This window comes from Rhincodon typus, chromosome 4, assembly GCF_021869965.1.
Source record: "Rhincodon typus isolate 14 chromosome 4, sRhiTyp1.1, whole genome shotgun sequence".
Lineage (NCBI taxonomy): Eukaryota > Metazoa > Chordata > Chondrichthyes > Orectolobiformes > Rhincodontidae > Rhincodon > Rhincodon typus.
Genome location: NC_063335.1, coordinates 85483140 through 85508149, shown reverse-complemented (window position 1 = coordinate 85508149; position 25010 = coordinate 85483140). Strand labels below are relative to the sequence as shown.

Sequence of the window (25010 nt, the reverse complement as noted above, 5' to 3'; positions counted from 1 at the left end):
TATCTACAGTGCAAATAGAGAACCTTCATGTTATTCAATAGATTTCAATGGTGATGCAGACAGATGTTATTTCTTGTGCAGCGAACTGTGATGCAGTGTATCTCTGACATAAATGTTTAGATTTTTGCATCTAATTGTACATCTGCCCCTTGCCAGAAGTTGCTGCAACATTCACGTATAAAAAGCAGTCGTCACTATCAACCTCACTGTTGGTTTGACAGTAAATTCAAGCCTTTAGTTTCCTAACTGGAGACAATTTCCTCTGTTTTGTTCTTAGCAATAAAATATCAATTTCACAGTTATTGTTTGCCATTATCAGTACGAATGCAAGTATGAAAAACTGATTTCATCAATTATCAAACTTCACCACTGATTTCAAAGAAACATGATTTTCAAAGCTTTCTGATCTGGAGCTGGTAAACTACAAAATTTTTTTGAGGGATCGTGTCCACATCAGCAAATGTGTGTGTGTGGTTTTGCTTTAATTCACTTTGTAAACTGTCTGTTTTCAAAAAATTGGCATTTAACTTGTAATTCCTAAAATAGATTTTAATTACGCTGTTTAGAGGTTATGGACAGGCAGCATGTATTTTATTTTAAAAATAGTATGTGTTTTATTTTTAATTTTCTTGAAAATATTCTTTTATTTCCTTCACTAGGTCAGCAGAAAGATCTTAAGTGGAATCTTGCAATTATTCAGTTGTTTTCTGCAGAAGGCATGGACATACTTATTCGAATTCTCCAAAAACTAAACAGTGTCTTAATACTTCCCTGGAGACTGCATGCAAATATGGGAACTACATTGCAGAGGATTATGATCCTTTCCATTACAAGATGCACTCTTTCCCTTTTGAAGGCTATGTTGACAGAACTTCTGAGAGGAGGATCTTTTGAATTTAAGGATGTACGAGTTCCCACAGTACTGGTTACACTCCACATGGTCCTTTGCTCTATACCTCTGTCTGGGCGACTAGACGATGAAGAGCAAAAGATTCAGAATGACATTGTTGATATTCTACTTACTTTTACTCAAGGAGTAAATGAGCAGGTTGCTTATTCTGAGGAATCTTTGGCAAACAACACATGGTCATTAATGTTAAAGGAAGTCCTTTCCTTTGTATTGAAAACACCAGAAGGATTTTTCTCTGGAATGTTGCTGCTTTCAGAACTCTTGCCTTTTCCACTGCCCATGCAAACCACACAGGTGAGATTCATTTCTCTAATTTGCTTTCAAATGAATAGTGAACGCGGAATGCCTGTCAGTAATACACAGATGATTATATCTGTGTGCAGTGATTTTACATGAGAAGTGATCTGTCTGTATGGAAGATATTGTTTCACTCAAAAATCTAGTTCACTTAAAAATCATGTAAGCCTCATCTCAAGTGGAATCATCATCTGAATGATATGTTGATCAATAAAGTCTCAAAGCTAATAACTAAACTAAAGTATTCCATTTTCCAAATAAGCTGAGACATTCCATTGGTGGCTCTGTCACCAATCAATCTTTGTGGCCTTCATTGGGTGAATTTATAAGCAATTGGCCCAAATATATTACATCCCCTGGTTCCCCATTATTTATCCTGCTTGTTACCTCCTTGAAGAATTCTAGTAAATTCGTTAGGCATGAATTCTCCTCCATGAAGTTATGCTATTTCTGTGTGATCATATTGTGTATTTTTAAATGCTGTAATATTGTATTCTTTATAAAAGAGGCTAACATCTCCCAATGACAGATGTTAAGCTAACTGGCTGATAGTTACCAGTTAGTTGTCTTCTTTCCTTTTAATAAAGTGTTGCATTGGCAGTTTTCCAGGCCTCTGGGACTTCTCAGAATCTGAGGATTCCTGGAAGATTACTACTAGTGCTTCCACTATTTCTTTAACATCCAAGGGTATATCCCATCTGGTAAATTGGTTTTTAGTCATCTTAGTTTCCCTAGCAGTAGTTATTGTATTTATTTACTGTCCTTTCTCCACTTGAATATGTAGTAATTTTGGGATGCTATTAGTATCTTCTATTGTGACACCTGATGCAAAGTATATATTCAACTCCTCTGCCATTTCCTGGTTCCCCATTTTTATTTCCTCAGACTCATTCTGTAAGGAGCCTGTGTTCACTTTAGCTTCTCTCTTCATTTTTATATGTTTAAAGAAGGTCTTGCTGTCTATCTTGATATTATTTGCAAGTTTATCATCAAAGTATATTAGCTCCTATTTTTTGGTCGTCTTTTGTTGGTTTTGAAAACTTTCATGATCCTCTGGCTTACCCCTAATCTTTGCCACACTCTTTGTTTCTCTTTCAGTCTGATGCTACCATTGACTTCCCTGGTTAACCATGGTTTGCTTATCTGTTAACCATGGTTTGCTTATCCTCTTCCTAGAATCTTGCTTCCCCATCGGAATATATCCTTGCTGTGAACCATGAACTTTTAGCCACTGATACTCAAACATTTTTGCTGCTAAACTCTTTTCCCAGTCTGCTCAATGACCTCAGCCCTCATTCATTTGTAATCACCTTATTTAAGTTTATTGCAATTGTTTCTGACCGAAGTACCACCTTGTCACAGTAAATGTTAACTTTTACCTCGTTATGGTCTCTGTTTCTGAGAGGATTGTTTACTTTGACATCATCTATTAAACATGTCTCATGACACATCACCAGATCCAAAGTAGCGATATCGTTGCTTGGATTCACAATGTATTGTTCTAGGAAACAGTTCAGAATAGGCTGTATAAATTGTTCCTCTGACAATCCCAAATGACTTGAAGATTAAAGTCACCCATGAGTAATGTACAGTCTGTTATATAATCTACAGCATGGTGGTTCAGTGGTTAGCATTGTTGCCTCTCAGCACCAAGGACCCAGGTTCAATTCCACCTTCAGGCAACTATCTGTGTGGAATTTGCACATTGTCTTGAGTCTCCGTAGATTTCCTCTGGGTGCTTCGGTTTCTGCCCATAGTCCAGGGTTGTGTAGGGTAGGTGCATTAGCCAGTGGAAATGCAGGGTTAGAAGGATAAGGTAGGTCTGGGTGGGATGTTCTTCAGAGGGTTGATGTGAACTTGATGGGCCAGAATGACTTGCTTCCACACTAGAGAGTCAATGATTCTTATTGCCTCATGATTTATTCTCTGTCCCACTGTAGGAAAATGAGATTTATAATTAAATTCGTAGCTAGCAAATCAATATTTGGCTTTAAATATTAATTTATGGACCAGATAGTGGACTGATACTTTCTTGTTCCTACCACAGTCTACTTGGTTAATATCAAGTAACGAAATCACTCAGAGGGCCTGTCTGTTTAAGTGGATATTAGGAAATGATAAGGCATTTTTACATATTCAGTATGGACAAAAAAATGCAAATATCAGCAAAATGTTTTAGGCAGTAAATTTATTTGGTGATACTTGCCCCAGATAGACTGGGCAAGTCCCTGATTCGATGTTTAGAGCTGGTTAGCAGTTCTCAGGTGGGCTGATGGTAGGCTTAATTCAGTTAACCTGTACACTTCTGTGGAGGAGAATTGCACTCATAGTTAATAAGCAGTAGAGCCAAAAGGTGTTTTCTAAAAGTTAATGTTTGTTGCAGCTAACTGCAGACAAGATCATGTCTATATTTTAATTCCCTAAAGTTGAGTCACACAGAATACTTCAGGTTGAGGCTTACGCAAGAAAATAATTATTTTAGACACGGCATTGGAGTGTCACCTGCAATTGCGTCTGATAAGATCTCAATTCCTTTGATATGGTGGGTGTGGAGGGGTGAGGTTTTGAAATGACCAAGGAAGATAGTTTTTAAAAAGGAGTCTTTGATTCTCACTGCTGTGAAAGTACAGGAGTTAGAATATAATTTACTTTTTTTTTCTTCAGAGTCCTTGGATGTATTTGTGATTTAAATCAAAGGGCAATTTCAGATTGAGTCCATGTATGATAAAAGCCTTTCGTTGAACACACATTATCTCTAAATTACATTTTTAAAGATGACCTTAATGGCTGGCTTTCATATTAGATGCTGATTTTACTGATGCTGCTTGCTATAGAACCCTATTTTTCAACTTTGGGTTCGCAGTATGTCTGATTACTGCTAGTGAACAACAGGACGCGCTGAGAACTGAGGTTCAGGAATGTCGCTGTGCCCGAGCCTTAATGTTGAATCATTGCTGTCCCAATTGAAGGACGAACCAAACATCAATCTCATGAAGTTCGATATTTCAAAAATAGTTGCAGGAGGTGTTTTCAGTATATAAAAGCATACAAATATGTATCATAAGGCTTTACCTTGAGTGTTTAAACAGTTTTCCAGTTTCCTTCTCTGCTTTCCCCGAAGTTGCATATAATTCAGTGCTTTTCTGCAGTCCTCTAATTCAGCCAGTTGGCCTTGTGTATCCATAAGTCTAAATTAAATGTTCATAGCTACTAAAGAAAAGCAAGTTGATTCTCCCAGAAAATCTTTACAATTTAGAATGGCAGTTAATTGGCTCATTGACCAATATTTTTATATTTTGTGTAACCACAAACCTATCTTGTTTGTTAGCCAATTTCATCAGAAGGTATAGCTATTGCACTGAATACCCGAAAACTGTGGAGCATTCACCTTCAAATACAAGCAAAGTTTCTGCAAGAAATAGTACGTTCCAGCTTTGGATCCACCTGTCAAACTCTGCAACAGATACTTAGGCGTGTGTGCATACAACTATGTGATCTAGCTTCTCCTACAGCTCTTCTTATCCTGAGGACTGTATTGGACCTGATTGTAGAAGACTTGAGCAGGTAATCCGTTTTTGTGCTCTAGTCTGCTTTACTTGATTATGGTATCAGCACTACTTTTGTTTTCTGCGAGTAGCTAAGGATTTATTTTTTAATGTGCATTTTAAGACCTTTATTTATATTAGGCAAGTTTAAGTTGAAAAAATAGAACATGTAAAACACTTTATTTTTAATAGTTTCATTTGTTTGAGCAGGAAGCCTGTTTTCGTTCGAGTAAGAAATTCTTAGTTGCATCATTCAAATAATCTCTATTTCATAGTCCTTTAGAAGGGAAAGAGAGGGTCTCCACTGCCCAGACTGCACGTCTGCTTGCACTGCTGGATTCTTTGGCTTCACATGGAGCTTGCAAGGCTGCCCTTTTACACCTTTTAAGTGGAACCAGCAAAGGTGATGAGAGATTTGTGGAGGTCTTTCAAGTGATGTTGGAATTGCTGCAGACAGCGGTCGACAATGTACATCACCAGCATTGTGCTGAATATATTGCTTCTTTTGTGCAGTCCCTCTGTGACCAGGTAATTTTTATTAGTTTAAAAACTAACCTTCCTCTCATCTTGTTCTTTAATCCTAGGCATTTACGGGCACAAATTCTTTTCACAATGTTAGCAGAATAATTGAGTTTCCTTGAAACTAATACAGACCTTTACTTCATGTTGCTGAGCATATGACAGTGACAAGGGCAGTATTCGCAACTGCTGACAGAACCAAATACCAAGCCTTGCAAAAGACATTTTTGTTTTTTGTGTTTCTCATTGGATTCCCTAGTAGTAAAGAGAAGCGAGTTTAAAAAGTGATGTCTAAATACTGAGAACTTCTGTCAATTAAACTTGTTACTCTTCAAGTTTAATCTGTATTTTTAAAGTTATATTTGAAATAACAATACTGGTCAATTCTTAAGAGCAGTTTTTTTTAATAGAAGCAAACTCAGTCTGATGAAATAAGCAGAGATAGTAGGAACTGCTGATGCTGGAGAATCAGAGATAACAAGGTGTAGAGCTGGATGAACACAGCAGGCCGAGCAGGAAAGCTGACGTTTTTTTTTTCTGAAGAAGGGTCTAGGCCCGAAACATCAGCCTTCCTGCTCCTCTGATGCTGCTTGGCCTGCTGTGCTCATTCAGCTCTACACTTTGTTATCTCAGATTCTCCAGCATCTGCAGTTCCTACTATCTCTTTTACTTACACATTGGTTTGAAACTGCATTTCTGTGAGTAGGACATTGGTTAGGCCACTTTTGGAATACTGTGTTCAATTCTGGTCTCCCTGCTATAGGAAAGATGCTAAAATTAAAAGGGTGCAGAGAAGATTTACAAGGATGTTGCCGGGGTCAAGGGTTCGAGCTATAAGGAAAGGCTGAATAGGCTGCAGCTATTTTCCCTGGAGCGAAGGAGGCTGAGTGGTGATCTTATAGCAGTTTATAAAATCATGAGGGGCATGGATAGGGTGAATAGCCAAGGTCTTTTTCCCAGAGTAGGGAAGTCCAAAACTAGAGGACATAGATTTTAGGTGAGAGGGGAAAGATATAAAAGGGACCTAAGGGGCAACCTTTTCACACAGAGGATGGTGCATGTAAGGAATGAGCTACCAGAGGAAGTGGTGGCGGTTAGTACAATTACAACATTTAAAAGGCATCTGGATGGGTATATGAACAGGAAGGGTTTAGAGGGATATGGGTCAAATGCTGGCAAATGGGGCTAGATTAATTTAGGATATCTAGTCGGCATGGACAAGTTGGACTGAAGGATCTGTTTCCATGCTATACAATTCTATGACTTGTATATTTTGACAAAACAGAAGACCTGAAAGTCAAGAATTGAATATTAGATGAGAACTTCAAACGCTGTCTTATGTTTACAGGTCAGTATTGATATTAATGTAAGGAAAATAATTACAAATTAATCATCACAACAAACATAGTAATATATCTCGAATTGCAACAAGAAAAGGCAGTAAGTTGTTTTCATAAAAATGTTTATTTTTAACTTTGTGCAGTAATTTGCATTTGACTCTATGAATCAGCAGAGCTCCCAGTGCCAACAGGAAATTATCTTTTGCCAAGCTTAAGAAAGAAAATTAAGGGTTTAAATGGTTAAACTTTCCAATGAGTTGTTCATAGAACAGGACTTCTTGTGCTGTAAGTGGAAAATGTTTGTATGTGAAACCAGTTGCGTGTCTGTTCTCAGCTGCTCAGCCTTACTTCAGTCTATCTAAAATAACTGACATGGTTTTAAGAACCTGCAGCAAAATCACTGGATCGTTTTCAGTATTGGTGAACATAATACAAAAGTTAAACTTAAGTTAATGTGAGATTGGATTTGTATGCTTCTGCTTTTGTACTTCCTGATAATTCTAATGTTGAGGATAGTTAAACACTGCTGTTTCATTTGTACCTGACGCTACTTCAGTCTAGACTAATCCAGACTGATAGTATCAATGTGTGGTCTATCAACTTGCCATAAGTGTCATTGGATGAAATTACTTCTGCCAGTTTCAATCAGTTTGTAATGGCTGCGAGCCCGAGTCATAAAACTAGTAATTAGTCACCAGTTGGCAATCGTTCCAAGACCACAAAATGCCTTGTATAGAGAATAGAAAATACTGCACCGACATATTAAAAGTATGCATATGTGGCTTGGTTTTGGGTTAGAGTAGAGGAAAGCTTACATTGCAACTCCTTTGTGAGTCCTTGTATCTAACGTTGGAAAAAAATGCTACCAGCAGAATAATCACTCCTCTTTATTAAAGAAAAAAAATCCTTCAGTGTTGTTTAGCTCTTCTTGGCAAGTCTGAATCCATTCCACTGCTGACCTACTGGCTTGTAAATTGTCATCTCTTTGAATACAGTATGTGTAATATTTCACAAGATTTCTATTGTGAGCAAAGACTGGTGTTAAAATTGTGTTGAGAATGCGTTTGCATTAATGCAAAATCATAAACTGCTGCATGTTTATTTACAAATGCCTATCCAGAGAGACCCCTCTTCATTGGTTTTGGGTGAAATTATCACAATTATCAGGCAGGCTTTTAAGCAACAACTCTTTAAGCAACTGGCCTTCTCCTGTTCATAATTCAAATTATAGAGTCGTAGAGATGTACAGCATGGAAACAGACAACTTCGGTCCAACTCATCCATTCTGATCACATGTCCTACATTAATCTAGTCCCATTTGCCAGCATTTGGCTCATATCCCTCTAAACCCTTCCTATTCATATACCCATCCAGATGCCTTTTAAATGTTTTTAACTGGGTCCTGTTGTCAAATTTGTAGATCTGCATTGGAATTAATCTTGGAGGATAGAGAAGAAATAGAAAACAGTCTGAATTTCCCTCCAAGACTGTTTCATAAAACATATAATTGCTCATTGTTTCTTAGTTATGCTAAACCACCAACAAGATGTTCTGGTTGGAGAAGACCCTCTTAGATGATCAATCTATTTGATTATTGGCCAGCTCCTATTCTCCTAACGAAGGCTTGGTCCTCCCTACTTGCTGGTTTCTGTGTGACAAAAAATGTTTGAAGTTCATTCTACTTTTAGAAACCAAAAGAGGATTGTTTTGTCACAGCTTTTAAGATTATAAGTTTGATTATTTCTTGAATTGTAGTTTTTTTGTTCACCCTTCAAAGCGGATGCTTAATAGGTGCTTCTTATTCTAGTGAGACATTATAAATTATGTTCTGTAATGCAAACTCAAACAAAGATCGGTAAATGGTATTTTGATATTGGTTCCTTTCCCCCCACACCTGCAGGACATTTCACTGATGTTGACAAACTCAACTGAGGGACCTGGTTCTGACCTGGAACAGCTATCCAATTCCCTGCCAAATGGAGAACTTCTATCACAAATATGTGACAGTTTCTTGCAAGCACTAGCTAACAGTGAGACCACTTATACCACAGTACTTACATGTCTCAGGACCATGATGTTTTTAACAGAACATGAATATGGCTTTTTCTATTTAAAGAGGTAATGATATTAGAGACATTTTTAAAGCTTTTTAAATTTAAACCTTTGTAGATTGCTAAATAGAAGTACAGTATGCTGGGAATTTGATTTGAGTTAGCTATCACCAAAATGAGTAATTTTGTTCAGCTTGAAAGGATCGTGGTCTTGCAGTTATTCAGCACTGATAATCTGCTAAACTTGTGGAACAAAATGAAGAGCGTGGACATTAACCTATTAGCCAGTGCCTATGCCATTGAAACACTTCAGATTACCCATCTGAATTCCATGCTGAATAATTAATTATTTTATTTGAGTTTCAGCTAGTGATCCATACTTGATGCCTCACAAACTGTTTTTTCGACAGTGCTGAAATCTGTCAGGTTTTCATATGACGGAGCCACACAAATGTCCAATTAGATTGTGATCCAAAGTGATTCTTTGCTATAACTATCTGCATACTTTTGTAAGTCTAACTAATAACGAAGCCTTTTACTTCAGTAGATGCCTCCTTAAATTTTTATCTATCAACATTATTTGCATTGTCATCTTCTCCAACTTCATTGAAATCCCACTTCACATCCATAATAAATCCGCTTCCAAGAAACTTGGTTTTCTCTTTTAAGAACACGACAACATGAGAATGTACCAAACAAAGAGACATGAAGGACGTACCTTTGAAAATGGCTGGGTGCAGAGAGCTATTTTACTTTTAAGTTATCTAATTTAACTTCACACATTGAAATGTAGTGTCTGGAGAATGCTGGGCGTTATATGACCTTGTAGACACACTGCACAAAGTCCATCCAAAATCTTTCCCCATAAATTGTGACTTCTGCATAAGGTGATTGTCAGGTTATGTATCATCAAAACTTTTAGCATTCTTTAGTTTCATGTGGTGCGAACAAAGACTTTTTCCCTGATCTGTTGTTACAACCATTGCAGTCAGTTAATTTACTACTTCAACTCTGATATTTGAATATGAATGAAGTCCTAGATTCCCATGCTGATTTTGAATTCTTCTTCAATCATTGTATGTTATACAACCTGGATTACATAGTTAAATCTCAGAAATGGGGCTTGACACCATAGTCTCCAATTGGCAGGCTGAGAACACGTCCAATAATTCAATCCTGTTCGGCATACACCTTGTGGATTTTTGTTCTTGGTACGGATGTTTACATTAAAGACTGGCTGAATAGATTTGAATAATGAGATTTTGTGAATGCTGAAGGCAATTTACTAAATTTCACTTAATTTCAAAATCTTAGATTTGAAAATAAGTCTAAAGCAGTAAGAGTTGTTGTCTAGGAACTTATTCTTGAGAGGACATTTCTGTGACCAGATCCTTCCACTGCAGTCACTTTTGCTGGATTCTAGTCAGCATGGACTATGATTTTTTTGGAGCCTTTTTTTATATAATCATTCTATCTCGTCTGGATCAATCTTTTGGGCCCCTTCTAGGGTGATTGGCCACTTTACAGAACAGCTCTACCGAATTCACAAGCATAACCTGAGCTTCTGGTGGCTTGTAATGCTGACATGTTTGTGTTCTGCCTACTGCAGTGTTCTAGTGAACCTCAACACAAGTTCAAGAAAAAGCTCCTCATCCTTCTTTACAGCACTTTACGGCCTTCTACTCTCAAAATTGAGTTTAACAAGTTCAGACCATCATCAGTTCTCTCAATAAACCCTTAATTTTATTCCTTTTTCTTTTCAGGTTTCAGTCTAAGCCTTGTTCTCTTGAACACTGCTTTCTGATGATTTCAGTTGATTTTTCTTCCATTTATATCTCGTATGGACCAACCTTCTGTTTCTTTTACTTAATATTTATTCATTCGTTATGAATGCTGCTGGCTAGGCCAGTGCTTATTGCCTATCCCTTACTGTCCTGGAGGAGATGGTGGAAAACTGTTGTCTTGAACTGTTGCAGCCCTTGGTGTATGGAAACCCACTGTGCTATTAGGGAGGGACTTCCAGGAAATTGACCTAGTGGTTTTGAAGGAACAGCAGTATAGTTTCAAGATGATGTGTGGCTTGGAGAGGAATTTACAGATGTTGGTGTGCCAGTGCATCTGCCACGCTTGTTCTTCTAGCTGGTAGAAGTTGTGAATTTGAAAGGTGCTGTCTGAGGACCTTGATGAGCTATTACAGTGCATCCTGTAGCTGGTGTACACTGCTGCCAGTGACCATCAGTCGTAAAGGAAGTAAATGCTGAAGGTGGGGTTAGGATGCCATCGCTTACGCTGTTTTGTTCTGGATACTGTGAAACCCTTGTACGTTAGAGTTACACTCATCCAGGCTAGTGGAGAGTATTCCATCTTATTCATGATTTGTGCCTTGTGGACGGGCACTGGGGAGACAGGAAGTGAGGTACTTGCTGTAGAATTCCTCACTTCTAACCTGTTGTTGTAGCTACAGTATTTGAATGGCCAGTCCAGTTCAGTTTGTAATCAGTGGTAACACATGGATGTTGGTAGTGGGGTAATGGCATTGAATGTCAGGGTTGATGGTTAGATTCTGTCTTGTTGGAAATGATCGTTGCCTGCACTTGAATGGTGCAGATGTTACTTGCTAATCAGCCCAAGCAAATTGCCTCCATTTGGCTAATTTCAGCAATTCTTTTGTTATATAATATCTCCTGCCTTCCACCCTTACATGGACCTTCTTGTTTATTTTAAGTTCATTACCTCCTATTCTACCTCTTTAAAAGCTCATTCATTTCTAGCTTTTCCAAGTTCTGATGATCTGAACTGCTGACTCCATTTTTCACTTTATAAACTGACCAGTGTTTCCAGTTTTTTTTTTTAGTTTAATTCTTTGAAGGAATGGAAATGGTAGAGCAGAATACACACATAAATCAGCTTTTATTGAAATTGTGACTAACAGGTTTGTTTGCTGATTTTATAATCCAGTTGGAGATTTTGAAGATGTTATGAGCAGACTAGATATGGGGGAGCCAGTGGATGTTGTGGTGCATTTTAATTTTCTGAAGTCACTGAAAGCTGACATGCAAGTGCAGCAGGCTATTGGGAAAGTAAATAGTATGTTGGCCTTTTTTGTAAGAGAATTTTTGTACAGGAATCTAGATGTCTTACTTCAATTGTCCTGAACACTTCAGAGACTGTACCTGGAGTACTGTGTGCAGTTTTGGTCCCATTACCCAAGGAAGGATATGCTTGCCAAAGTAGTAGCAGAGATTCACCAGACTAATTCTGTTTGAAAATGTTGCTGTGTGAAATCGATTTCCTCATTTTCTAATAAAATCATATTTTAAAATAGTTTATTGCCCTTGAAGCTCCTTAGGAAATTTCAAAGAATATAAAAAAATTATATAAATTCAAATTAATTCCTTTCTGTAGCTCTATGCCAACGTTTTTGAAACTAAATTTGAGACTTCAAGTTTAGCCATACTGATGTCTTGTAGAAATTAAATATTATCTTCTTGGTTTTATATCCTATGTCATTTGGTGCAGTGTAGCCTTTCTTGTATGCTGTAAGTTGTGGTGTCTGATGAATCTTTATACCCAGAATTGGGCCCTCTGTTTCTCTATTTTTGTTAAAATCTCACTGCTTACAGTGTATTTTCGCATTGAAATTTCCAGCTACCTGTGATCCTGATTTGTCTGTTTAAGTTTTTTGTAGTCTTTTCTTATTCTTTGTTAGTTTTTCCCGTGCCCACATCTGAACATTTGATACCTTAAGCAAATTTTGTGATTCTTCCCTGAGCTCTTCAGTCAATATTATTTATGCATATGCCATGTAGTAATGGCTCCAACACCATTTGATTCTGAAAAGTTTCCTTCAACAAATATCCTTTCTTTTAACTCTCCAACTGTGACTTTATGGTCAAAATACCTTGTTTATCTATGTCTTTTAAGTGATTCTTTGTAATATGGGTTATGATGGTCAATTGGTAATGTCACTGGATTAGTAATCCAGGTGCACAGACTAATACTCTGATTCCACTGCAGCTGGTGAAATTTAAATAGATTTAAAAAATCTGAACCAACTAGCATTAATTATTTTTTTAAAAAGAAGTCTGAGGAATGAAAATTGGTTTGGCCTAAATGTGACTCAAGACTCTCAGTAATGTAGTTGATTTTTAACTCTCTGAAATGGCATAGTATATCACTCAGCTCAAGGGCACTAGGGATTTGCAACGATTGCTGGTATTGCCAGTGATGCACACATCTCTGAAAAGAATTTTAAAAATGCTCTGTGAACATCAAAATAAACAACAGTCCCTGCAATTCCTACCTGCCTGTCCCAGAGAAGGTAGAATACGAAAGCATTAACAATCAGGTCTCGCATCTACAATAAAGAAAGCAGATCTCTCGCTGCTAAGTGCAACAAAAAATTGTACTTCAAGTAGTACCTGAAGATTTGTGCCTATAAATCAATTTAGAATGTGAAATGATAAATAATGATTATATTTGACATTGTACATGGGGGTCAGTCAGTCTTTTTTCCCTCAATAGTGCTCTGAGACAAAATAATAATGCTATCCATTGTCTGCTGAAGCGTGTGGTCCATAACTTCAACAAAGAAATGGCTGAGCTGGCTTCATCATTGTTGGATTTTTTGCGACAGATCATAAACACAGATAGCTTGGTAAGTGATAGAAATGTGTTTTATATTACTGATTTATCAGTTTTGGAGTCATTTCCTGTAAAGTACCCTTATTTATTGTAATTGTGAGTATTGCTTGCAGAACTGTTTGTTAAAGTCAGTTATAGAATTAGCAAGTCTTCAAGCCCTAACTTTGGAGAAAATGGGGCTGATTGGTTGGCAAGTTGACTCTGGCTGAGATGTACGTTCATGGACATGCATGTGTAGGCACCTGTTCACCACAAACAAAATGTGTCTCTTCTAGTCTTGCATGTTCTTTGAATTACTTAGAAGGTTGGGAAGGCTGTGTTCCCCATTACTTTCTTCGTGGCAGTGGGTAGACCAATCAAAATCAACTGTAATCAACCTGCAGTCTTTTCTCCTAATATAAATTGTTATGATAATTTAAAATATAACACTTTTTTATTTGTTCTGATCTATGCAACATGAACAACTTCAATATGTCTCTGTTTTCAACAGTACTATAATACTCATTTGTAGAACAAAACTTGAGCATTGCTGATAAAAAGACATCTTGTTGAAGTTTATCATCATGCACACATCAGGAGTATACATAAGAATACCATTTCAAGGGGAAAACCAACATTTATACTGCATGAGAGGAGAGTCCAAGTGGAATCTGCTATGTAGAGGTGTTGTCAAGGATGTATCAATTAATTATGATTGACAGTTAACTGTCAAGTTTTGTTTGACTCTGATTAGTTGCATGTTGCCCTGAGAAATGAACTAGTGAATGATTGACATTTATTTTGTTCAGTTCAAGTGGATACAGTGTGCATACCTGTTCTTTCTGTCTGCACAGTACAGGTCCCTGTTTATTAATATATTTTAGTTCAAGTAAATATAGGTGCACCACACTCTGAACCTGTTTGATTATTGTAAATTGGTTATCAGCTTAATTCTTCACACTCTCAAGTATCCAGAAAATGTCCAATTGCAGTCGTATTTGATGTTGGACACTATGGACAGTTTTACCAAAATAAGCTGTTTGGTCATATCTTTCTTATTTCAGACAGCCATGTGGATATATTGTTTGATTAGATCCACTGGGCTTTGGAATGCAGGACCAACATACCTGGCATCACACCATTTGTCTGATCACATCAAGCAAGGAACTGAATGTGCCCCACCAGCTTGCAAAACTTGTATTACAATGTCCAAAGTTAAGTGCGGTTCTGTAGTTGGACAACATTTATTGGATAATCCCATGTGTTTGAAGAATTACATTGGCAACCAGTTTAGAATTGTCAGTTGGTTTGCATTGTATCGCACTTGCATTTATTGAAAACTACATATGTTAATGCACAGAGTCCTGTTCTTTGCAGACAGAAAGAACGTGTGCATGCACTGCATCTATTTGAACTCAACGAAATAGTTGCTAACCATTTGCTATCGGCAGTGTCCTGACCAATCAGAGTTAACACACATAGAACATAGAACATTACAGCGCAGTACAGGCCCTTCGGCCCTCGATGTTACGCCGACATGTGAAACCAATCTGAAGCCCATCTAACCTAAACTATTCCATTATCATCCATATGTTTATCCAATGACCATTTAAATGCCCTTAAAAGTTGGCGAGTCTACTACTTTTGCAGGCAGGGCATTCCACGCCCTTACTACTCTCTGAGTAAAGTAAACACCTGGTTTAAAATTTAAACAAAGCCTGATAGTTAACTGTCAAACAACATTAATTGGTACATTCTCCATTGCAACACCTCTACCAATGAGAGGCAACTAGTACTATCTCCTCATGCAGTGTAAATGTTGGATTTCTCTTTAAATTGTTATTCAGGTGAATGGTCCTGATGAATGCAAGCCAAAAAACTTTAATTAACTATTTCTCCATCAGTACTCACTTACTGTAGTAGTTTATTGAATAAATTCCTATTGCTTCAGATTTACAGACTGCAGTTTTTTTTACAGGGCAGTTGTGGAGATGAAGGTGCTCCTATGGAAATAGATGGGTTCCAAACTCCCCGTTCTTCAGCACTCAGTGCCGCAGAAGTGAAGCAGCTCTTAAAATGGAAGGAATCTGCAGATGATCATTTGCTGTTTGAACTCGACAAAGTTGTTACGGTATGAGCTTTTATAAAGGTACTATCTAAGGTGGTTCATAATGATCCAGCCATTTTTGTTTATATTTTTCAAGACCTTTTGAAAGTGAACTATCTATATTTTTAAAAATTTAGGAGATTATGCACCACACTAGAAGTTTCCATATAAGCATTACTTTTGAGAGTTGGATGTCACTTGTTTTAGGCTATGACATTCCCTTCTACCACCATGATAGCAATGCAAGAATTAGTTGGATTGGCTGGTGCATTTTTTTGCTTGGCCCTATATCAGCTTAGATAGGTGCCTTTCTGCAATGAAGAATATAGTTGAAAGGAATCGGGGGAACGTTAAAATAACCTGCTTGTCATTGCAGCAGAATATGAAAGTAAAACCTGCTACACCCTGAGTAAGAGGTAAGAAATTATTTTCAAATGTTCAAACTTCGTTGGCTCGAATTCTTGAGGAAAGTAATGAACAGGATAGATAAAAGGGAACTAGTGGATGCAATATATTTGGATTTTCAGGTGGTGTTTGATAAGATACCACACATCAGAGTACTTAATAAGGTAAGATGCCATCGTAGTGGAGCTAGCATATAGTAACCTCATAAATAGGAGCAGGTATAAGTCATTGAATCCTTTGAACCTGCTTCACCATTCCATATGATCATGGCTATTCATCTATCTCAATACTATGTTCCCGCTAAAGCGTTCCCCATATTCTTTGATTACTTTAGTCCTAAGAACTAAATTAAAGCACGTGGGTTTTGGGTAGTATATTGAAATTGTTAACAACCTCGTTGGCAGACAAGAAATAATGATTAGGATTAAATGGATTTTTTTCTGAAACGCAGGCCAGGGGACTGGTGTAAGGCCACAGAGATTAGAACTAGGACCCCAGCAATTCACAATATATATTAATGATTTAGATGAAGGAACTAAATATAATATCTCAAAATTTCCAGTGACATAAAGCTGGGTGGGACAGTGGTCTGTGAGGAGGATGCAGAGATGCTTGATTGGATAATAGCATGATTTGGACAAATTGAATGAGTGGGCAAATGCATGGCAGCTGCAATATAATGTGGATAAATGAGGTTATCCACTTTGAAAGCAAAACGGGAAGGCAGATTATTATCTGGCTGTAAATTGACAGAGCGGAATGTGCAATGAGACTGGTGTGCCCTTGTACATTAGTCATTGAAGGTAAGCATGTGTGTGCAGTAGGAGGTCAAGAGGGAAATGGTATGTTGGCCTTCATAGCGAGAGGAGCTGAGTTCAGCAGCCAGGATATCTTGTTGCAATTATAGAGGCCAAAGTGAGACAAACACCTGAAATATTGTGTGCAGTTTTGTTTTCCATATCTGAGGAAGAATGCTCTTGGTATAGAGGGAGTGCAGCAAAGATTTACCAGACTGATTTCTGAATTGGGAAGAACAAAGTAGGAGAAGAAGTTGAATGGGTTCGGATTATATCCTCTAGAGTTCAGTGGAATGAGGGGAGGATCTTATTGAAACAAATAAAATTCAAACAAGACTAGACAGGTTAAACACGGATTCTTGGACCTAGTACTATCCCTAATTTCCCTTGTTAGCCATGGTTGGGCCACCTTTCCTGTTTTGTTTTGTGCCAGGAGAGATTGAACAGAGAGGATTGCCTAACTAATAGAAAGCAGAGTTGTGATAAAGTGGGCATTTTCAGGGTGGTAACCTGTAACTCGTGGTGCTACGCGCACTAGTGCTGGACCCACAGTTATTTAGAATGTGCGTTAATGACTTGGATGAGGAATGTGAATCTGCTATGGCCAAGTTTGTGGATGACACAAAAATAGGAAGGCAAGCAATGAGGATGACACTAAGAATCTGCAGAAGCTTGTAGAGTTAAGTGAGTGGGCAAAAATTTGGCAGATGGAGTATAATGTGGAGAACTGTGAGGTCATGTAGTTTGGCAGGAAGAATAGAGGAGCTGAAAATTATTTAAATGGGGAAAGACTGCAGAAAGTTATAGAACATGAATCACAAAAAAGTAGTATCCAAGTTCATTGAGTAATATGGAAGGCAAATTGAATGTTTTTCTTTATTTCAAAGGGAATGGAATATAAAAGTACAGAGATTTTGTTCAAACTGTAGAAGCGACCAGTCAGACCACAGCTGGAATACTGTGAACAGTTTTGGACCCCTTATCTAAGGAAAGTTAAACTGGCATTGGAGGCAGTCCAGCGAACATTCACCAGGCAGATCCTGGGTATGGAGGGATTGTTTTATGAGGGGATGGTAAATTGGTTAGGCTTAGAAGAATTTGGAGATTAGAAGAATGAGAGGTGACCTTATTGAAATATGCAAGATTCTTACAGCACTTAAGGTAGATTCAGAAATGTTGTTTCCTTGTGGGAGAGCCGAGGACCAGAAGGCATAAATCTCAAACTAAGTGGTCATGCATTTAAGACATGGATGTGGAGGATTTTTTTTTCTCTGAGGTTAATGAATCTCTTGAATTCTTTACAACAGAGAGTTGTTGAGGCTGGGTCATTAAATATATTCTTGGCTGTGATAGACAGCTTTTTAATCGGTAAGGGAATCAAGGGTTATGGGGAAAAGGCAGGCATGTGCAGCCATGATCTAATTGAATGGCAGAGAGCGGACACAATGGGCTGAATGGCCTACCACTGCTCCTACATCTTATGGTTTTAAGGTCTTCTTGTCAGCACCCTAATTGCACTAGACACCTGGTGAGTTAAGAAATTGTAAATTCACTTGTTCGAAATTATAGCGAATCCTCATGAATAAAATGTTTTGACAAATGCATTTGTGGCCCAGAACACTAAATATCTTATAATTTTTAGGTATTACTACACTTCTCAGGTTTTATTAATCAACAATGCTTTCGTCAATTCACACAAGCTTATTTGGCAAAATTGTATTTTTCTGCCCTTTTTGTGGAGTTCTCTCCCGGATGGCCTAACTTTGCATTAGTCTTCTGACTTCAGAATTCCCTTTGGAAGAAACACTCCAAAGGAAAGACTGCTGTCATTTGAATGAAGCTTGCCATAGCTTTTTTTTTGAAGCAGGTAAATCTCTGCCTTTCCCACATTTTACTTCCCAGATATGTATCCATTATTAACTTGCAGCCATTTCATACAAAATTCTGTATTACTCAGAAATGACATTGGATGATTTGAAAATGCATTGAGACCAACATTATCCTGACCTCAGCTGAGTGAAAATACTACTTTATTCATATACTAAGAGCTCTGTATGGAGGTGTTTAGACATTGCATTCCCATTTTATCATGTCAGTCTTGAATGGGATTGAGTCTGAAAGTGAATGCACATTTGAGAATTAAAACATTCAGCTAATTTTTTTTAACCTAAGAGACTCGAGGGTAGTTGAGATAATATTTGCAACAATGGACAATGCATTATAATCTAGAAATGACTGCATTTTTAAACTGTTTATTGATAGTGCTGAATACTTTAAAACAAATATTCCAAAATATTTTTCCTATATTCTGTGATAAATTGGTCTCACCTTTAATGGATTTTATAGCCGTCGTCTCGTTCTTAGAAGTATATGTGCCAAGGTGGCAGATTTGTAAATATAAGTTTCCTTTTCAATATAGGAACTGTGTAAAGAGGACGATAGTTTTGACTCTTTATTAGAAAATGTTGTTGGATTGCGGCAGATGTTAGAATCAACTCCAGATGTATTACCTGTCACTGCACAGGATGTGGAGCCTGTTCTTCCTGTCTCCGAATCGCTTCCAGTCCAGTTTAACAACAGGTAAAGAAGCTATATCTTTGAATCTGCAAAAGATGTTATTTTCAGTTGTCATTCGTTCACAGGCCCAATATAATTAGCCATAAAATCTTGCATCTTTCTTGAAAAAAAATTGTTGCTATGAAAGTGAGCTTAAAGATGAGCAATTGTGCCCAATTCTTAAAGCAAAGACCATGTTTTGAAACCTTATGAGATCTAAAAGAAACATTGAAAATATTTCCTATGATCACGCTCTTGTGAAGCTCAATTTTATAACCATTTTGGACTGTTCAATCAGATCTTTATTGAAAAAGTTCTCAAGTGGTCTGTAAACATTTAAAATTTGCTTTCTGCCAGCGATCTCTCATTTCTTAGCGTGTTACTGTTCAGGTGACTTCACACCTGAAGTACATTACATAAGTGGAATCATTTTAGTGCCAATCTAATTAGCATTTAAGTAGTTTCATTTTCTAAGAATGAAATATGTTTTGAACTTCAACCGTTAAAAGATCCGAATACCAATTAGATTCTGTACTTCTAGACAGGACAAAATAAACCTTTGTTTTCTTCTAGGACTGCATATGTGCTGGCAGATGTTCTGGATGACCAACTAAAGACGTTATGGCTTTCCCCATTCCAAACTGAAGAGATTGACACAGACATAGATATGGTAAATACAAAACTTAAGCTTGTATGAATAATAAGCAATTGATTGATTAAATCTGGATTTGAAACTAATTTTCAGCAATGTGACTGTGAAATTATCAGATTATTGTAAAAACTCATATAGTTCAGCAGTGTCTTTCAGCAGGGCAACCCTGATGTTCTTACCCAGTCAGATCAACATGCAATTCAAGACCCATAGAATGAGGTTGACTCCTAAATACGCTCTGAAATGCCCTAACAGTCAGTTATATCAAACTACCATATAAAAGTCAAAATAGAATACAACCAAATGGACCACCTGCCATTTCACTAGGCACTGGAAACGATAATAACTCACCCTATGCTGATAGTTTTCCTTACTAACATTGGGAGCTTGTGCCAAAATTGAGGATTAAATAGAATAGTCACAAAACAGCATGACAGACATACCTTATGGCCAATATCCAGGATTCCTCATTCCCATCTCTCAGTATGTACTTTTCATTAGCAGGATGGATCTATTAAATGTGGTGGCACAGTGGCCTTCAGCTGAGAGATAATTGCTTTGAGAGTCCTCATCATTGACACTAGACTCCGTGAAGTTCTCATGTCATGAGGTCATGCATGGGCAATTTAGTCTCTTGTTGATTGCCAAATACCACCCACCCGTAGGTGATAAACCAGTACTTCTCCATGTTGAGCACCACTTGACAGAAGCACTGAAGGTAGCAAGGGGACAGAATTTAGTCTGGGTCACGGACTTCAACATGCATCACCAAGAGTAACTCATAGCACCAGTACTGACCAAGTTGGCTAAGTCCTGAAGGACATAACTCCCAGATTAGGCTGCAGCAGGTGGCAAGAGGCAGCAAGAAGGGAGATACCATTTGCTCACCTATTCCAATCTATCTAGCGCTGATGCAGTTGTATGTGACAGCATAACTGGCAGTGACTTGTGGAGATGAAGGTCTATTTTCTTCCTAAAGGTACTGTTCGTTTTTTGTTTTGTGGCTGTATCACAGTGCCAAATGGGATAGATTTGGGAGAGATTTGTTGATGTACATGGACACTCAGATGCAAAGAGCGTAGACTTAGCTACAGAGAGAATTTGAGAATAGAACAGCAGCTAAATAAAAGAGAATCCATATGTCTTCTAATGGCATGTAAATACCATTTGGGCAGTAAGAGGCAGACATAGGTCCAGCAGAGTTCTGTGTGATAATATATGTTTGGAGGTGCAGGGCACAGTTAGAATTACTGAGTAAGCACTAATACAAAGTATTCATTGAGGAAAAGGATGTTAAAATATTGATAGATACAGTGCTGGTAGAGGTATTGGCTGGCTTAGAAAATTGATATGCAGGATTTACTAGAAAGTCTCATGGTACTTAGGTTTTAGAAACAATAATTGAAGCACTTAGAAATTTGAGTTATCTTAGGAGAGCTAGCACAAATTTGTATAAGGCAGATTGCCTTGACTAATCAAATTGAATCTTCTTATGAAGAGGAACAGCAAGGGATGATAAAGGAAAAATAATGGACGTTGTCTATAGATGTTAAGCAAGTGTTTGATAAAGTCCTGCATAAAAGGTTCTGAAATAGAAGGATCAATGTGAAGTAGGTTGATAATTTGGCATAAAAACATAATACAGCGACTTGTGGTACCCAGTTGTTTTTCAGCCTACAGGATGACAGAGAGTAGCAATCACACGCACTCACACTCACACACACCACACACAAACACACACACACACACACATATATACACAATATATTGGAATACAGAGTAAGATTTGAAAATTTGGATTTGATATGAAATGTGGAGGTGTGGCACAAAGTGAGGATGCTAATTGACTGCATCAATACATTGGTAAACTGAATTGTAAACAAGATGGAGTTTAATATAGGGTAGTGTGAGTTCATATATTTTGGCATTTTAAACTTAATGACACAGTTCTAAAGGGTATATAGGGACAGAGAGACCTCGGAGTTCATATGCATAGAACTTTGAAGATGGCGGGATTTGTTGGTTAGCAAAGCATATTAAGCATCATATATCGAGGTATTGAATACATAAAGAAATTATTTTGACCACTCTGGTTAGGCCACAATGTATATGTCTGGTTATAGTCACCACACTTTAAAAAGGATATGAGTGTCCTTGAGCGGGTAGATGATGTCATCAGAACAGTTTCAGGGATGAGATTTTTTAGTTGCAAGGTGAGGTTGAAAGGAGATTTGATAGAGATACGCAAGATTGTGGCAAAATTAGATGTTAGACCAAGAAAGGCTGTTCTCATTATCTGAGTACGGGTAGTTCTGCTATAATGTGTGTTTCATTAATGCAAATTGTCTGTAACACGTTTGATGAACAGTGGGCGCTGTTTGGATAACGCAAACTTTCTGCTGTACAAGTATAGCGATTTTTCTATAGCAATTTCCCTATTACGCGATTTTCTATGACGATTTTCTATAGCGTGAGGTCACACGAGAACACCACTATCGCTTTATAGGAGAACTACCTGTACAAGGTTAGACATAGACATAAGGTTCTGGGCAAGTGATGTACAGGAGGATAGAGCAAGGGAATATGAATGATTGGATTGTGCTACAGAACCAGCATGGATTCAGTGGACCAAATGGCCGTCTTCTGTGCTGTAATGACTGATATTGGCATTTAAACTCCTACGTATGCTTTCACGGGTTAGGTGTCTTGTATTAATTGGTTGGTGATAATATTTTATTCAGGTCAAGGTTGACTTGATTGACCTAGCTGAGAAGTACTGCTGTGATATGGATCTGAAGGCAGAACTGGAAAGATCATTCCTTTCAGAACCTTCGTCTCCTGCTGCAGCCAAGGTAACAGGAGGTTTTAAACTGGGAAAACACAAGCATGAAACCTTCATTACTTCCAGGTGAGATGTCAGAGTTGAACCTATTTGTTGAAACCACAAGGTAAAGAAATTAGGAAAATAGTTTCATTGTTCTGTCGGTCTTCATTATACTTAACAGAATTATGTATGTCAAGTAACTATAAATGATGTTTACAATAAGTATAATTGTTGTTTCTAACTTTTTATCTATTATTTCAAGCTGATGTACCGTTTACAATATGTTCATATCTCTCTTTATCTAAGAAAAGGGTTTTTATTTGGCAGTTGGTTAGCTCAGTTGGCTGGGCAGCTGATTTGTGTTGCAGAATAATGCCAACAGCGTGGGTGTGTTATCAAGATCATCATCAAGACAGTGGCAAAGTAGAGCTCCTGAGCCAGGGCTTGTCTGCTCCGACTGCTTTTCTTTCCTTTGTTTTCTCTTTTTCTTTTTCTTTACCTCTTGTCCTGAGCTTGGACAGCATTGATGGCAGCGGTGAGAAACACCAGCGCATTCTCGAGTGGACCCAGCTCAGATCTCATGGTGGTGGCAAGTGGGACCAGGACAGACTTGAGTGAGCCCTTGCTTTTCCGGGGCAAGCGCGGGACCTGGCATCTGAATCGGCAGCTGCCATGTTGGTGGAGGCGACATCAGCAAGGTGGGCCCAGTGATGAAAGATGGCACCTGAGGATCGGCAACTTTGTCGTTGTTGGGTTCGACACTTGTGGCAGTGAAGTGGTGGTGCAAGGGCATCACAATGACATCAAGGTGGGCTCAGTGGTGACAGATGAGACTCTGACACTGGTTGGTCCGGCACAAGTGGCAGTAAGGCAGTGATGGAGGAGAATCAGCCCAGCAGCGAAAGATGGCATCTGAAAAGTTGCAACTTCAGCGTTGGTTATGTCCGATGTAGACAACAGCAAGGTGGTGGAAGAGGGATGGCGGCAGGACTGATGGGCTCCCTTTAAGCTATATCTTACTACTTTTTTCTTATCCTTTAAACTATTCAAAATGCTGCTGGATCGTGGTGACAGTGGAAAACGCTTTTTACTGTATTTTACTGTTTTTATCACTATAAAACACACATGACAATAAAATCATTCATTCATTCAGTCAGCTGAGATTAGCAAGAAGTACTCTACTTCTCAACTTCTCCCCTTACGTGAGGTGAGGTGACACTAATGTTAAATCACCACCAGTTGTTTTTCTGTGGTGAGAGAGCAGCCCTATTGTCTTCTGGAACAATAGTGACTATCTGTTTTTAAAACCTTCTTCAAAGATTTTTTTTATTTCGTTGGCAGTTTGGGCAGATAACTCCATTGTCAAAATCCAATTTTTGGATCAAAATGCACAACTTATATTTCAGCACAATTAACGTTTCAAATTCAGTGACTCTTCATCAGAATTGTCAGCAGCTAGGAAAAAATGGCACAAAACTCTGCTTTCTTCTCACAGAAGCTGCCAGACCTGCTGAGTTTCTCCAGCAATTTCTGTTTTTGTTTCAGATCTCCAGCATCCACAAATCTGTCTACTTTTTTGGCTCTGAGGTACCTTGGAAATGATATCATTAGATTTGATTATTTTGTGTTTTCTATTGATGTGGGAGCCTTTTCTAACGCAGTACATTGCATGAAAAATAATAGCCCGTAATTTCTGATGGCCAAGTAGTTGTTTCTATACCGCAGTCTGGAGTTGTGTGTCTGGAATTTGTGGAAAGGAGGTGACACTAAGGAATTGCCCAGAAATTTGAATTTTTGCTTGACCATTCCATTGTGTCTGGAAGGCTCCACAAAACTCCCTTAAAGTCAGAGATGTACAAAGGTTCTAACTCACTTATAGTTAAACATGATATATACAGCCCCAGACCTACCTTTAGCAATCATCCACTTGCACAGCAACCTATCCCCTCACACACTTAGCATTCCAGATGGGTAGGATGCCATCTTCCCCATCACCCGTCTATAACCCTACCCTTGGCCACCATACACTTAATGTCCCCCCAAACTGCCAATCACCTTATATCCCCAACCTATGCACCATCCTGACCCCTCAGCCACAAGTTACTCTAACTCCCGACACACTTGTTTCCCTACCTCCTCAGTTATTCACTTTTCCTCAGGAGCTGTTGAAGTGGCTTTGAGACCTAAAGACAATCTAACTCCTGAAATATGATAGCAAGCACCACTAAAAAGTCACATGATAGCGCAGGAGCGACATTGCAAGCTATGTGAATTTCTCTCAGGTTTTCTGTAATGGACACATTTACGATAGGCCAGACTCAGAAATTGCATTTATACGGGCAACATCCTGGCCACAACAGGGCAAATTTGAATTGTATCTGAGA

General features: G+C 38.1%; 1 protein-coding gene across 4 annotated transcripts in view; it reads left to right on the top strand.

Moving 5' to 3' along the window:
* The window catches only part of virma (vir like m6A methyltransferase associated), a 145069-nt gene that overhangs the window by 103017 nt on the left and 17042 nt on the right, over nt 1-25010 (top strand). For all 4 annotated transcript variants that reach the window (XM_048595449.1, XM_048595447.1, XM_048595450.1 and 1 more), the window contains exons 13-21: nt 660-1204; nt 4536-4771; nt 5028-5280; nt 8512-8729; nt 13187-13319; nt 15264-15416; nt 19014-19174; nt 19724-19820; nt 22544-22710. In XM_048595449.1, coding sequence (XP_048451406.1) covers nt 660-1204; nt 4536-4771; nt 5028-5280; nt 8512-8729; nt 13187-13319; nt 15264-15416; nt 19014-19174; nt 19724-19820; nt 22544-22710 — 1963 coding nt within the window. The remainder of the gene's footprint in view (nt 1-659; nt 1205-4535; nt 4772-5027; nt 5281-8511; nt 8730-13186; nt 13320-15263; nt 15417-19013; nt 19175-19723; nt 19821-22543; nt 22711-25010) is intronic.